This window comes from Bactrocera latifrons, unplaced genomic scaffold (assembly GCF_001853355.1).
Source record: "Bactrocera latifrons isolate USDA-ARS-PBARC rearing strain unplaced genomic scaffold, ASM185335v1 scaffold_5, whole genome shotgun sequence".
Classification (NCBI taxonomy): Eukaryota; Metazoa; Arthropoda; class Insecta; order Diptera; family Tephritidae; genus Bactrocera; species Bactrocera latifrons.
The window spans coordinates 861,545-877,657 of NW_017537156.1; the positions used below are offsets into that span (position 1 = coordinate 861,545).

At 37.1% G+C, this 16,113-nt stretch overlaps 1 protein-coding gene across 1 annotated transcript in view; it reads right to left on the bottom strand.

Moving 5' to 3' along the window:
* LOC108973647 overlaps nucleotides 1-16,113 on the bottom strand; it is a 136,606-nt gene that overhangs the window by 66,853 nt on the left and 53,640 nt on the right. The window contains exon 5 of the mRNA XM_018941038.1: nucleotides 11,489-11,658. Coding sequence (XP_018796583.1) covers nucleotides 11,489-11,658 — 170 coding nt within the window. The remainder of the gene's footprint in view (nucleotides 1-11,488; nucleotides 11,659-16,113) is intronic.

The following is a 16,113-nucleotide window of genomic DNA, read 5'->3' on the forward strand; positions in this document are numbered from 1 at the left end:
ATATGCAAATAAACACACGCACACACACGTGCGCCAATGCGGATACATGTTGGCTAAATGGCGTTTGAAGTACGCCTGAGTGTGTATTAGTATTTAAGCATTTCGGTTGGGCCACGCGTGGGGTGGGGGGCGGGTAATGCAGTGTTGTGCGGGCAGTCAAGGCGTTGATGTTTTGTTGTTGTTGCCGTTGCTGTTTTATTTTTCCGCCAACGTTACCTAGTTGCTGTTGTTGTTTTTGTTTCGCATGTAAGCATTTCGTTCGCCTTCGTTGCTAAGCCGTTTAGCCGTATAGCCGTATAGCCGCTGAGGCGCTTAAGCGTTTAGCTGCCAAGTGTGCCTTATGTATTCATATTGCCATGCATAGCGGCGAGTATTTATTTATGTAATAGTTTTTATTGGTTTATATAATTGGCACAAACGCCTGGCGCAAACTGCCCGACCACCAGTCAAATTGGCAGCCGTAGCAACAATAACAAAAACAGCAAACCAAAAGTAAAATAATAAAAATAAAAATAAAAGTATAAAATGAACCGGTTGTCGGCCGTTTCGCCGTTATTATTGCCGTTGTTTTGCGCTTGGCACAAATCTACTTTATTAAAGTAGGAAATTACGCACAGCCTTCATAGTGATTTTCACCCTTTACGCCACACACACTCACACCGCCAACCAATTGTTCGTTGAGGCTGTGTAATGTAACAACACATCTCTTTTGCTTTCGCTTTGACTTTGTGAAATACATGCATAGATATACATAAGTATACATATATTTATAAAGTAAAATTGTATGAGTGTGAGTACTAGTTCAAGTGCTTTCTCGACCCGAACAAATGGTATATTACTCGTATATAAGATGAGCGCTGCAGAACCTTCCATCCCCAAATAGCTTTTAACTGGTCTTGGAGCGTAAGACCGATCGTTTTCACAATGGAAACCAAAAAATACTGAGCGTTAGGCATATTTGGCTTTGCCATTGCTTCTGTTGATTGCCAAATTTCAAATAAGATTTTTTAAGCTTAATAAACTATAAGTAAAAGAATAAAAGGAAAATGCCTACCGAAAACGGTCCTGGTCGAATAGCAGTGACCGGCACAATAGTGACTAAGCCAGCTGGACAGAGGATCATATACAATACTCTACGGCTACTACTCCCCTACGACCACACTCTCATATCTCAATCGCCCAGAAGGACAGACGATCAGAAAGATTTGGTAGCAAATCATATACTATGAGCTGGTCGTCTACGTTTAAAGGTGTTTCGGATAAGTGCTGTTAAAAATTGCACTGTATGAAGTTAACAATCATCCACAGGTGGCCAAGCTTGGTAATATGTACTTAGGAGAGAAATTTTGTTCGATCTCAACACTAAGGGATACACTTCAATAGTGACTCGCTAGAAGGTCCGCAGGTTTTTTTGCATCCACCTAATAGAACAGAAATGAGTCGAAAAAAACATATCAAATCCACTCAAAAATCAAATTGGTTTTTCGATATTCGCGGTACAGTGTCTGGAGCAACAGGTACCCAATAAGGACTTCTGTTTAATTGGCCCCATTGAGACCTATGTGTGAGAATATTCGTCGAAAAGAACAGGATTTGTGGAAAAACAATTTTTGGATTTTACAGGATGACTATGCAACTACGGAGCCACTATTGTGACCGAATTTGACTCCGTGTGATTTTTTCTTGTTCCCCAAACTGAAATTGCTGCTCCATGGAGCAATGCTTGAGTCAATCAAAGAGAAAAAACCAAATTCGCTGAATGAGCTGAAGGCCATCCCAAAAAATGCTTATTAAAAGTAAAAAAAAAAAACACAATCATTGCCATAAGTGTATTACAGCTGGTGGGGATTACTTTGAAGGCAAATAAAATAAATTTATAAATAATTAAATATTTTACATTTAATAATACAATAAAGGGGGTATTTGGGTTTTCACTGCTAGTTTATAAGATTTGGATAGCGGTTGACCGCTAATTTCCCTCTTATATAGCATAGCCAAATTAGATTTATAATCTCTTACTTAATAGCTGACTCAGAACAGCCCCCATTCTGGTTTTATTTCTTTGTTGTTCGAGTATTATTTAAAACGTATTGGTAAGACTTGTTTTTGCAAAAATAACAAATTGAGATACTCCTTTTCTTTCAAACAAAATAGTCACATAAAGCAATGCGTGATACAAATTAGGAGTAGTTAAAAAAATAACTCCCAAAAATCAACTCGACAACCCTGGTTTTCACTTTCGACTACTTGTATGAAATGCTTACAATTTCAGCTTTATATTCACATTTGCCAACACATTTCAAGGCTACGCGAGGCAACTGTAAAGCCAGCAGAAACGCATAATAACACTTTGCCAAAGCAGAGGCCTGTCGAGTCCAAAAACGCAGAAGGAAAAGCTGGCAGAACTGCCACAAAATATCAAACGAAATGAAAATGTAGCCATTCAGTTTGTTATGGCAAGTGAAAAATTATGAAAATGAAAATCAGCTACATGGAGAACCAAGCGTAAATAATAACAAACGGCACAACAAAAAAAAAAAAAAAAAAACTTTAAGCAGATTTTTATGAATGTATGTATATATGCGGGTAAGCACGTCTGTGCATAAGCTTGAAAACGTGTAGCGAAAATGCAAACTCGCTTCAAAGCCTACCCAAGCAAGTGTGTATGCATGTACCTGGGAGCTTGTGTGTGTGCGTGCCTAACGCATACGCATCGTACTCAGCAAGCAAACAACCTACTTAGTCAGCCAACGCATGGGGCGTATAAGCAACTTCCGCTAGCAACCAGTTAAGGCTTACAGCTTTCGCTTATGATTCCTTTGATCTGCAGTCGTCGTCGGTGGAGTCGTCGGCGCCGTCGTCGAGGCTAACCAATGTGCATTAACTCGACTGGAGGGAGTAAGTAGCAGTTAAAGTAAATGTGCTAGAAGAATGAGTGCGTATAACTAGCGAGGCGAGTTCGCCATTTCTGCTCTCCAACTGTGTATATTTTTGTAGTTGCCAATTGCTGCTGAGCAGCTCAAACCACCCGCTTTCGAGAGCGAGCAAAATAAAAGCTAATGATATGTAAATTTTGTAGATGTTTGCATAAATTTGCGAAATCGCATTTTTTGTGGTGCGAAAGTACCGACACAGGCATATACATATATAACGGTAGGTATATACACAGTATTTACAAGCTTATGCAGCACACATACACATGTATATATATGTGGCAATACCTGGTCTGGTCTAGACTTGCCCTTGATTATGCTTACGCATAGCTGGGAAAAAGTCAAGCTTGCTATTTTTCATTTTATTTCAGATTTTATAGTTAGCACGTTTGCTAGCGCTATAAATACTTTAGATGCAGCATTTTTTTCGGTTTGCTGTTTCCGCACCAGCACTATTGCTGACAGTGATGATGTGCAAAAAGTTGTTATGTTCACACTTTTATGACTTTTGGCTTTTAACTGTTCTTCTTGCAGTTTTGGCAAGTTGCAGACGTTGGCATTTTTAGGTTATGATGAACACATTATTTATTATTGTAATTTTATACGGTACTTTAGGGAGTAGCTGTACGATTGAAGTGGAGTCGGCGGTGTTATATAGTGGAATAGCTTTTCTTCTCGAACGTCATTAAAACTTGAATTTGTTGTTCATAGTAGTCTACATAGTGCTAATGATCGCATGCGTAAAAATGGTTAAGAAAATAATGGTGTTGTAAAAGGTAGATTCAAAAAGTGATTACTTGGAAAGCACCATGTATGTGGCAGTTGTTGAGGCTCTGCGACTGTGAGATCGAGGTGTAGGAAGTTAACGACCACGTTTGTCACGAGTTTTGCTTTCTGTCTAGATTATTATTGCAGGTGGCTTTCGTAATGTACATATATCTTGCATTGTAAAAGCTCAACCATGAAACTGGGTGTGACGTTATAAAGACAATATTTCATAGTAAAAAACTTCACAGAAAACTTTGTGTTTGTTTGACCCTGTATTCCTCGAGCACGTATCAAAGATGAACTTAGCAAAGAGAAAATATCGCACATTTTATAATTTTTTTTGACAATGGCAGAATATGCGTGTAATGTGTAGGTGCGCCTTTTCATTTAGGTGATTTTAATCTAAAAGTAATACCAAGTCCCCGATCATCCGCAACGTCAAGCGAAAACGGTCGTGGTCGAATCGCGTTGAGATGGAACTAGCTAGAGTCGACTTTCAGAAAGGTTTTTTTATGTGTTTGGTAGCCTTGATAGAGAATCATCTACTATCAGCTGCTACCCTATGGGCACACTCTTAATTCTGAACTGTACTGTGAACAAATGGTCGTCTAAATCAGGTAATGTGGTTCAGTAATAATGAAATCGATAGTGACTCACCAGAAGACCTAGCAGCTTAGGTGAGAGGTTTTTATGCATGCATTTTAAAGTCCGTTCTTCAAACCTAGTAGAACTGCTTGTTTCTAACTGTGATGTTTAATTTGCTGGGAAAGATTCACCTCAATTGAAGCTTATGAATATTGATTGCCACAGTTTGTTTGCCGATGGGCAATATATTTTCTAAGGCAGTGATAATATATTCTACCGTCAAAATGGCAACAGGTTAGCGAACAATCGGTATAAATGCGATTATTGGATTTCGTTTACTATACCTAAAATTTATCTAGTTGTTCTCTTACCGTGGAGGCTAGTGGAAGGGAATAGGTGTCCAGTCAATACAATATAATTAATGCTATCCGGTTGCTATCGATAAAAAAAACCGTGAAGAATAACTAGTTTTCATTAAAGACTATTATCAAAACTTAGTTAACAAATATACAGCAGCAAAGGAGATGAAACGGTGGTGAATCTACACAAGACACAACATATATTAACATCGCATGTCTATATTCCTATTGACAACGTATGTATGTAGTTCGATGTGAAAATTTCAACATTATAAATAATTCAGTTCCGCTGTGGCTTACAACATTTGAAGAAATGAGAAACATTTAAAGATGGATGCGATGAACAACACACTGAAAATAAGGAGAAAAGCTACCTTTTAAAAAATCACAAAAATATAAATAATATACTCCACACGCTTTTGACGTATCACACAGGACGATGCGATATTATGAACAACATCTATACATCCAATCAGTCAACTGGGATCAATAAACCCAAAACCCAACTCATCCTCTGCCACTCCCCAAAGAAACGAAGTTTCAGCGTATTAAAAATAGTTTCTAAATTCATTAGTCTGACACATAAAAAATTAGCTTATATACATATGTTCAGTTCTTTCCAATACCGAGTGAATGTATGTATGTATGTATGGGTAAACGAGTAGACGATAAATATCCCATTTGTTGATGTCCTCAAATAAAATATTGATCTGCGACATTGGTCGTTGCGGAGAGTTGACAAAAATACATACAAACGCTGGTATGTTTCAATATGTATATATGAATATATGTACAGCCATGAGTAAACACATTGATATGTGCACTTGATAGCAAACATGAGCTATTTGGCCATTTACGCTGTCATCAAAAAGACTGCGAAACTTATTGGCGAACATTTGCACGTTTTGTGTCCCCAATACACCCGCAAACACACATAATACACGCACATATCAGTGGGAATTAATAAATAAATAATTTATTGACGTTGTAGTCAATTTACAGCCGAGCGCGGTCCAATGTGGAGGAGTCTATTCTCGAATTTATAATAAATACAGATGCAAAATGTTTGTGTCACGGCGCATAACTATTGGGGCTGGCGCGCATATCTCCACGGAAAGTAAATGTTATATTGTAGGGAAATCAATCGTTTTTGGTTTTATTAGTAAAAAGTAGCAAATAAAAGTGGACACTTGATGAATTGCGCCAACTGTACTCATATAAACTGATATGTGCCTGCATATGTTTCTGTGGTTCTATGTTTTTACTTTTTACGTTTCTGGGACAATAAAAATACAACAACAACTATATAAAACGTGACCAATATTCCCAGATGTAGACAAAAAACTTGGACTTCTCTAATATTAAGGAAATAATGTGAAAGTGGCTTCAAAATTGAGTCCAACTGTACCATATACATATATGTATGTATGAGTATGTATATGTGTAAATATAGTGTGTGTTAGTGTCGTAAAAGGATTATGATCCCTTCCACAAGTCATTTACGTACATTTTAAATTGCATCAGCTCGCAGAAGTGCCACGCTACTTAACCACTTAAGAAGACGCGTGCGTAGATATATTCATGAAAATGTTGCCAGCTTTTCCTCACTGGTGCGGTGTGAATTAATGTACACGCCGAAATAAGTAATGAGGTTTGCTTTTATTTTATTAGGATGTGGCTCATTTATTTTAGCTAAGTCTTCAGCAATGCAGAAATGGAATAGCATTAGTGTGGAACTTATTAAGGAAATGTATGCACCAGTTACATACTCAGTTTAGATATTTTTCTATCTACAGCTACTTTCGGAGTAAGAAAATAACGCAATACTGAAAATCTTTTTGCAGTGAATATCATTAAAACCAAGGAATAACACGCTATATGTCCATAAAATGTGGTATCTTAACCTATTCCGTATTCTCTAAGGTAACTGGTGAATAATTGTGCGTCTAATAGGATATGTGTGCAAGGTCCTTCTCCACTTGGTCCTCCGAACAGAGTGCAGATCGTTCTGTTCCTCTGCTTCTTCCGGCGGGTACTACGTCAAATGCTCTCAGAGCTGGAGAGTTTTAAGTTTCGGCGCTTGGTGTATATCTCGTCAGTTTGTTGACGATTGGCTTTAATCTTTCACATAGTACGCTCAATAGCAATTTATATGTGATATTGAGGAGACTTATTCTTAGTTACGATTATATACATAAGGTGTACTGAAAAGTTGTAACGAGTCTACGTTTGGAGCTGCCTAATTGCGAAACTACCGGATTTTTGCCTCGATGGCTTACTATTGTCGAATCGAGATGCTACATCGCATAAAAATGGACCCATTTGAAGAATTTGAGACTGCTGTTTTATAATGATTATGCACTGTGTCTCAATAATTAAAGGCATTTAGAAAAGTGCAACATTTGAGCATTGACGTTTAGTCCCATCACTAGTCTCTTCTCTCTCTCTCTTTCTCTCGCTTTTCACAGCTCTCATTTCCTCTTGAACTCACCATAAATAAATGATTTCTAAACACAAGTAACTTTGCGCCATCACTCTACAATCTCTCCCACTAATCACCTCTGCTGTGGGGGTTGACAAGGAAAAACCAAAACGAAAATTGGCTTGTCTGACAGATTTCATCTGCCAAAGACACGTAGGTAATAGATCATTGCAGATGTCAATGCCCACTCACCGCCGCGAGCAATGCTACTTCAGCTAAGCGCAACCACAAATTTGGAAACGAAGGTGGATAAGAGAGTAGAATGTAAAAAATGTTAGCTCACATAGTACACGTTGGCGCGTGTTGTTGTTTGTCAACCGCGAAACATCAATTTCATTGGCATTACGTGTGACCATTTGCTGTAAATGCCTTCGAGTGAGTGAGTGAGTGAGGACAAGAACGTAGGAGTGATAAATAGACAACACGAAGATGAAATGAATCGTATTTAGGTGGATAAACAAAATCAATATGTGTGTTCGAGTATTTATATTGTGTACACAGGTGTGAAAACACTGGTTGGGCTTGGAGCGGACATGATTGTTATTGGGGTTACCAAAGACTTGACACTTTCGGGGGTTTCTGGTATTTGGTCTAGAATTTTGTGTTTTACAACTTGTAAGTTGTCTTTCGAACGTTTGACAGAGGTGCTACAGAATCCAATTCAAAAATATCGATTTTTTTTATATCATATAAAAACGTCAGAAAACGCCGAGAAAACGTGCAAGTGAAGTACAAGTAAAGTGTGAGTCTGCAGTCTGTGAGAAAGTCATTGTTTGAGAAGCTGCCTGTTTTATTTGTTATATTTTACACTAAAATGACAAGAATGACAAGCACAAATTTACGCACTTAGCAGCATGCATTTTATCATTAAAAGCTATGTAGGGACTAACTCGCAGGTCAGACAAATAATGGCATACCATCTTAGAAGAGATTCAAATTTCCTTAAAATTGTGCCACGCGTTTGTTATTATATCTTTAAAAATAGTATCACAAGATTTCGGATTTCCCTTAATATCAATTTGTATGTGGTTCTTCATATGTTTTTTGATTCTGATGAAAAACCCAATTTAATTAGGCCGAAATTATCAACAATTTTATACAAAATTTAACTATTTTAAAAAACACCTTAAGCCACTGTTTTATCTTCGATGAGTAATTTAATTTTTGAGGTTTCACCTGCGTAGAAGGCCGGAATCACTGCAGTAGTTGCATACCTCTTTCTTAGCGCCGTCGGTGCTCCCGTGTAACCCAAAAACTAATTTTTTCTTCTTTCAAAACTTAAAAAAATAGCAAGAGTTTGTACTTAATTTTGAAATTCTTAATTTATTTTTCAAACTCTGTGTCACCTCCCTCAATGTAATTCTGCTTAGCCACGCTTGTGCCATCCAATACTCGAAAAAGTTGTTAAAGTTAATTTCTTTCAATGCGCGTATCGATTTACGCTTAATGTCTTCAATTGACTTAAAATGGTTTCCTCGGAGTGGTCGTTTGGGTTTGCTGAATTGCCCGAAGTTGCATAGAGCTAAGTCACCCGAATATGGTGGTAACGGCAAGATATCGGTTGAAATTTGGCTAAAAGCTCATGAAGGATTAACTAATTGAAACCAATAGTTGTCAGCCCATAATTCCGTCCTTTTGTTACAAACAGATTCGCGCAAACGACCCATAGTACTCAAATAGTATTCCTTGCTGACAGTTTAGGCGGCAGAAATATTCGGAGTTCACCACACCGCGGTAATCGAAGACAACTGTCAACATAAATTTCATTTTTGACTGATTTGATGTGTGTTTTTTTGGCGTTGGCTCATATTTTCCACGATATTCGGCCAATTGATCGTATCTTTCCGGATCGTAAGGACAGATCCAAGAATCATAACCAATATGTTTCATAATATCATGGTAGTCGGAAAACATTGCTTCACAGACCTTAATGCGACCCAGTTTTCTTTTTAATTACAGTGATTCTCAAACATCAATTCCTTTACTTTATTGACGGATTGATCATCAGTTGATTGTGATGGGTGTTCTCACGTGGTTCATCAATTATGCGTTCTCGACTCTCTTCACGACAAACACTTATCACCGGAGGCCTTTTCCAACATTCTGAACGTTTCTAAAACTTTAATGGAACTTCTTTGTTGAATAATTTTACTCATCGTAAAAATCGCCGATTGCACTTTGTGTACTTCATAAAGACAAGAGTATACTAAACTCTAATGATTATTTTGATGTGACATTCTCTGAAATCTCACTGGCAGTCATACTAATCTTGTAAAAAATGAAAAAGTCTTACTATTTTTTGCCCATAACAGACTGCACAGAACTGTTGATACAGTAGTTTCTTTTGAAATTCTCAAAATCGTCTCTCTGGGTTGTCCCTCTGGACGTGCCTCTTGTGAATGCTTAGAAATTAACCAGTTCATTACAAACGTTTGTGTCAAAGGAGACATTAATTAACTTCGCTAGTGGTCAAATCTAAATTTTTGTGATAATTCAATAAATTAGGTTTATTGTGACCTATGGATATGAAAAGGATGGTTATCGGTCGATCCCTTGTGCTTTGAATATATTGTTATTGGCACAAGCGTACGAATTTTTCCTCCTTAATAATGATTTTTGTCAATAATATATATATAAATGTTATATTTAAAATATGCTGCGCATCCGCAAAACTTGATACATGCCTGCAACTATTAGTTCTGAATTCAGTTATTGAAAACCTTTAAAATTTCAGTTTCTTTGCTACTTGTTTACGACATTTTGCGATAAAGAAAAACAAATATTTGACATTTTTGTGTTTTTATTTTATTTTCCACCCTACTCACCAGTCAATTTTGTTCGAAACTGTGTCACTCAACTACTTGATCTCACTCATCATCAATCACTTGATGAGTTGCACAATTTACCTGAATTCTGAGGAACGTGCAAGGATGAAGTTCGTCGCAGAAGTGTCACACGAGCGTAGTAAATTATCTTCAAATTTAGCGCTGAGTTCTTTTACGACTCACTCGGGTTCAGCGATCGACTCAACTACCAATTCATTTTCATTCCTCAGCGCAGCAATGACATAATTAAATGTTAATTTAATCGAATCAGCAGAAAAACAACAGTCATTTATTAAAGACCCACCGCTCCGCTCAAAGAAAGATCACAAAATGAAGAGTTCAAAAGTGTTCAACTCCTGCTATGCAGGGTATACATTTTGTGCATGTATGTGTTTGTGTGTGTGTGAGCGCGAATTTAGCATAATAAAATGAGCATAATGACCAACTCATTGCTTATGCTGGCAATTGTATTGTGTGGCACAGCTTTACTTCGGCGGTGTGCTTGTTGCACAGTTGCGGGTAGCGGTATTTAAATATGAAAATTTATAATCCTTTCAAATATGCTGCGTAAATAAAATCAGAAATGCGCATTAAAACTTTATAGTCAGCCTGCCAGCCAGTCCAACAGCGAGCGAATGGCCACCAACAGTTTGCAGCTAAACAAACACAAGCACCGCTCCACCCACTTCCACCCACCATACGACTCACCCTCTCCCACCCAGTCGGTGTCTAGTTTGCCTAAGTTTATGCTGTCATTCATGTGACGAGGCATTCGGTCGCGCTTTGCTCATTATAATCCGCAGTTGTGAGCGCAACGTTTTGGAAGACAATCTATTTGTGGGCTTAGCGCCGGCAGGCCTCATCCGTCCAGTGCCAGTGGGTGGTGGCCGCACGAGTCGGTAATTGTTAAGTTGGCATAATCAGACGCTGCTATAGTGGTCATAATAAATATGACTGTCACGTATCGCTAGGCCAAACACTCAACGTGGTGCCCACACGCACACTTACTCAAATAAAGCTTATGAGTTTAAGCCTGCATGGCGTTAGGAGGCTAATATCCCACCCTACGCCGCAATATCTATAAAATATTTCTGATTTTGAGCGCTCACCCTCTGCGGTTGTCGGGGCTCTGTGGCTCTATTGGCCACCCTGGCTGCCCTGGCTGGACTGGCTGTACATTAATTATGCATTTGTAAATTTAATTGTCATTTCTGTGTATATTTGCGGCAACAGTTGCCACACCAGCCATAGCCACCGCATATATGTAAATATATATGCAATTTGTAACTCAGCTCTACTCTATATGACCAATTCTATTAGCCAATGCGTTAGTGTAATCTTATTGTCTGGCCACACATCCACACACACTACATGCAATTTAGTGCAGCGCTGCTAATATTCTTTCAATTACTCTTATAACCGTTTGTTTTTTAAATCACTTTTATTTGCTCTTTTAAAGAACTTAATATCTGATTATATAGATAGTTCAAGTTCTAGATAGTAAAAAGTTTGTATATATTGATTGGTTTTACTTACGTTAGTAACTGTGTGGTGTCGCGTTCGATTTGGAAAAGATTTCGCGATGTGTAATCGTTGAAATTCGATATGGCTTTACTGATGTCCTTGCTGCCATCGATGGGTGCCTGATTTTTGCCCCACGTTTCAATGTACACCACGGAGACGCGAGTGTTTAGAGTGCGAAAGTACTGTAAAGAAAACAAAATTGGATTAATTTGTAAAGTTCTAGGCAATTCTATATATATGTTTTATGTTTATAGTTTTATATTAGTTTTGTACCAAAATTCTGATTCCTGCTGCTCAAGATCGTAACCGAAAATAGAAATTTTACAGCGAGTTAATCGAGTGAAGTGTGGATCCCCTTAATATTGACGAAACCTATTATAACCTTCGTTTGAGAACATTAAAGCCATTTATATTGACTCCAAGCGCTTGAAGCGAGAATTGCTCACAAACAACCGAAGCACAGAGTAAAATTACTTTGTCTAGCCGACAAAATAATCTCATGATAGAGAATAATAAAACCCTAGGATGGAAAAATAATGATCAAACTTAAACAAACAGTTCAAAGTAAGAAAAATAATAAACCAAAATTCCTGATTTCCACTTAAGATTTTGTATCCAGTTATGAGTTTCATGAAGCCGCTTGTTTTCTTGCCTATCTAAGGTACATGTATTTCAAAATATTCTTGGAAAATTTGAAGCGGATTCGGCAAACAGTTTCGGAGATAAAGCAGTATTTGAATATATAAATTGTCTTTGCACTGCGACCTATGGTAAATTGTATCCTCTCTTATATCAGTTATGATCACAATCGTCCAGTATTCTGAACAATTCTAGGTGATGTGATCCTCAACCACTTAGATTGAATCTAGTGCCTTGAGAATGTTTCAGCAAATTGCTCTGCAATCCAGAATCAGGTGCTCTGGAGTTTAATGTTCCATGTCACAGAATCGTCAGTTTGCTCAAGAGACTATGCCCAAGTTGGTCAACTGCTTCCTGAGCCTCCAGTACCTCTATAGGGCGTGACGAAGGGGCGGAGTTTGTTTCGGGGGAGGTTGCTCATTTTATTTGAACATATATCTTTAAATGTTTCGAAACGTTTTTATAGAGCCGTCTTCAAAATAGCTAGACTGATCCATTTGAAATTTGCACATGACCTTCTTAGATGTAGTTATCAGCCGAGGATTCTAAGGTGTGTTTACAAAAAATGTCATTTTTTAAATGCTGCCAGTATCTCAAAAGTCAAAATTTTGATCAGTCCTTCGACCTTTAGCTGTAAAATAAATTCTTTTGGATTTTGAATTTGAGTTGACTTTAAACTGAAAAATCTTGCTCACAGCTAGACACACAATTTTTTTCAAAAAGACCTCACTTCATACACACAATCAAGTGCATGTGATTGTTTAAAGCTTCTCGTGCCGAAGTTGATTGCTCCAAAGGCTTCGGCACTGAAGCAATGAGCATGGAAGTTTTCTCCGATTGCATAAGATTTTTAAGATACTAATTAGTGAAGCTCTATGCTCTACTGGGAGATATAAGAAATGATGTGAACACAGTTTTTTAAGCAAAAAAAATATATATATATTTTGTGAAACTCCTTTAAATCAGTGACCCAGTAGCCAAAGAAGCTTCCGAAATAAATAAAACAACTTCAAAGAAAATATCTATTTCAATGAGACATTCTGTGATTTGCAAGAAAGAAATTTGAAAGCAGGCAAAAAATTTAAAACAGCGGAATTTTTTTTTTACATTCTATCAATCGTATATAAAAAAATATTTTAAATTTTTGAAAAATTTAAATTTGGACAAGTATGAAATCTCTTCTTGCCCCCGAGAATGGAGCAATTGTAGAACTTATACTGACTATTGTGATTAAAGTATAATAATTGATTTCCATAAATTTGGACTTTGGAACGGAAGCAAAAGTAAAAGACAAAAAACTATTTCACGTCTTAATGACTATCTATTTTTTCATAAAAAAAAATGCTGCTTATATAAAATATTGGCTTGATGGCCGCTTATCTGCTCACTGTCATTCGTAATTGGACAGACTCTATATACATCAAAGTAGGTGACCAAACTTTCTAAAACATTATAGCTTCCTTACTGACTGTGATTAAACTGTCTAAAAAAGCTATTAATGTAGAAGGGATAAAAAGTAGGGGGGGTTGGGGGGGGAAATTTGGATGTTGGTAAAATTAGTTTGATCGAGATAGCTAGCACTCTGCAGATTTCAAAGCTACACGTTGAACAACTCGTTCATGAATATTTTATTATGCGAAAGCATCGCTCAAATTGCTTGCCACATAAGATCCCAAATCAAGACCATGCACCGTCTCACAAATCAATCGAAACGATATCGAGATTTCGAGAAGTCGTTGTCGGACCCATATTCGCCTTTATTTTTGTTCTTATATCTCAAGGATATTAATAGGAGGAAAATATGCCGAAGCTTTGAAAACTATCTTTCTTTCCAAATAACTACTCTAGAATTATGAGGAATTATCCACGTAGCTAAAATAGCACAAACATGTTGACAAATTGATATTTAAAATAGGTTTAGATAAAGAAAAATAAATAAAAATTATAAAGTATAATTTAACCTTTTTAAAGAATTTATTTTTTGCTCATATGTAAATGTGGCTGCAAATTTCTGGAATAAAGGCTTAGGTAAATTACTGTTAGGCATATACCCCTTAAAAGCCCACAAAAACAAAACTGTACGCATAAATATAGAGGAAACCACTTACACACACCCATCCACAGATATTACCAACAGAAACAAGCAGAAACCATGAGACAATAGAAAAATGGAGTTCATCATCAGCGGAATGACTTGCACTCGGTCACTTGGCTTCGACAGTGCGCACAACAAAGACGTTGACAAGCATTCAGCTAACCTTAGTCACCATTGACGATGCTTAACTAATGACCTAATGAATACCGACAGTGACTTGGGCAATAAATAAAATGGATTTACGGCAAGTACGCAGCGCATGCGGATAAAGGCAAAATGCAGATAACTCAAGGGAGCGATAAAGTAAAATTGCTAGGCCCACCTATCCTAGGTAAATGATGCATAAATAAAATGTGTAGTAAGAAAGACTCATACAGTTACATATGTACATACATAGCTGCAGGTATGAATAATGTATGGTTGAGAGATGAGTGAGTACTGCTTGGCTTAGTTGCTCCTTAAATGAAAAAGAAATAGCAACAATATTGGGTTGCGCCTATGCCCATATAATACATACATAAACATACGCACGTGTACACATGTGGTTGTAAAACAAAAACCTCTACTGGCAGCTTACCGATAACAATTTGTGAGCTTACCTGAAATGATGTTGCTGGGCTCATGTTGGGCTCAGGCTGCGGCCAGCCATTGTTTTATTAAACCAACGTGCAACAATAAAAACAACAACTGTATACAGTGTTATTTGTTGTTGCATTTTAATGCCTTACCACGTTTAAAGATATCGTTAGTGACGGACCAAGAGCGGTAGAAAAAAGTTACGTATACGCCATGTCTTACTTGGCTAAATAAGTGAATGGTTTCTTTAGCAACGAAAATTGCGCAACCATACACACATATCTCTACACAATCAAGTGCACTCGCAAGTAAATATGTATATTTCTGTGCCAAACTCAAGCTTCTTCTATCTTCTATTTGCTTATATGCAATTAGTTTCCCTTGGCCACTCCGGCTCCTGCAACACTTCGCCTTGATATATGTGCGAACTTTGTGCGCCCACCCGAGCTTTTCAATTAATCTTCATAATTGTAGGCACTACTGATAAAATATTTAAGCCGAGAAAATACAATTATGTTAGTCCAAACAAAAAGCAAGTTCATAAATTGCTGTTTAGCTGCTGGGCGAGTGCGTGCATGCCAATGGGCTTTGGCGTCTTGGCAAAGTGGCTTTCACACGAGTAGAGCTATATATATATGAAAATGTGCGTTTGATTGTATACATTCTTAATGGCATTTTATATTAAGTGTTTATCTATTTAGCACCCAACAAATGCATACAAGCATACATACACTACTATGTGTCTATGTACACACATGAGAAGCTGCCCTTCATAGCCGAACATACTACTAATGCTACTAATATATGGGTGATTTGTAGCTTCAAGCGCTTGGGTAGTGATGTTGCATTTCAGCGAAATGCTGTAAATTTTATGTTATGGTTACTAAATGGCAGTTGTGGGTTAATTTTTCATTTTATTTTTAATATGCTATATTCTGTGAAAAATAATAATCATTAATAGTATTTATCTTAAAGAGATTTTCGACTAAAATTAAAATGAATTCAAATGTTTTAAAGAATAAATTATGTGTTTCTTTAAGTGGTTACATGGGTGTGCGGTTATATATTTCATAAAGACTAGTAATAAATATTATTTTTGTCGATTACAACCATTCGAAAAAGAACTCGACAAAGTTTCACTGAAATTTTAACTTTTTTGTAAAGATTTCTCTCCCAAAAATGCAATTCTCAATTTTCCGTTCTTCGTTTGTCCAAGTTTAAGGTAATGTTTTAACTAAAACACGCATTTTTTTTACTTTAGATGACCTTTCTTCCGAGGGACCCCCAGAAACGGCGGCGCAATGGCCGCGTTTAAAATATTTTTTTC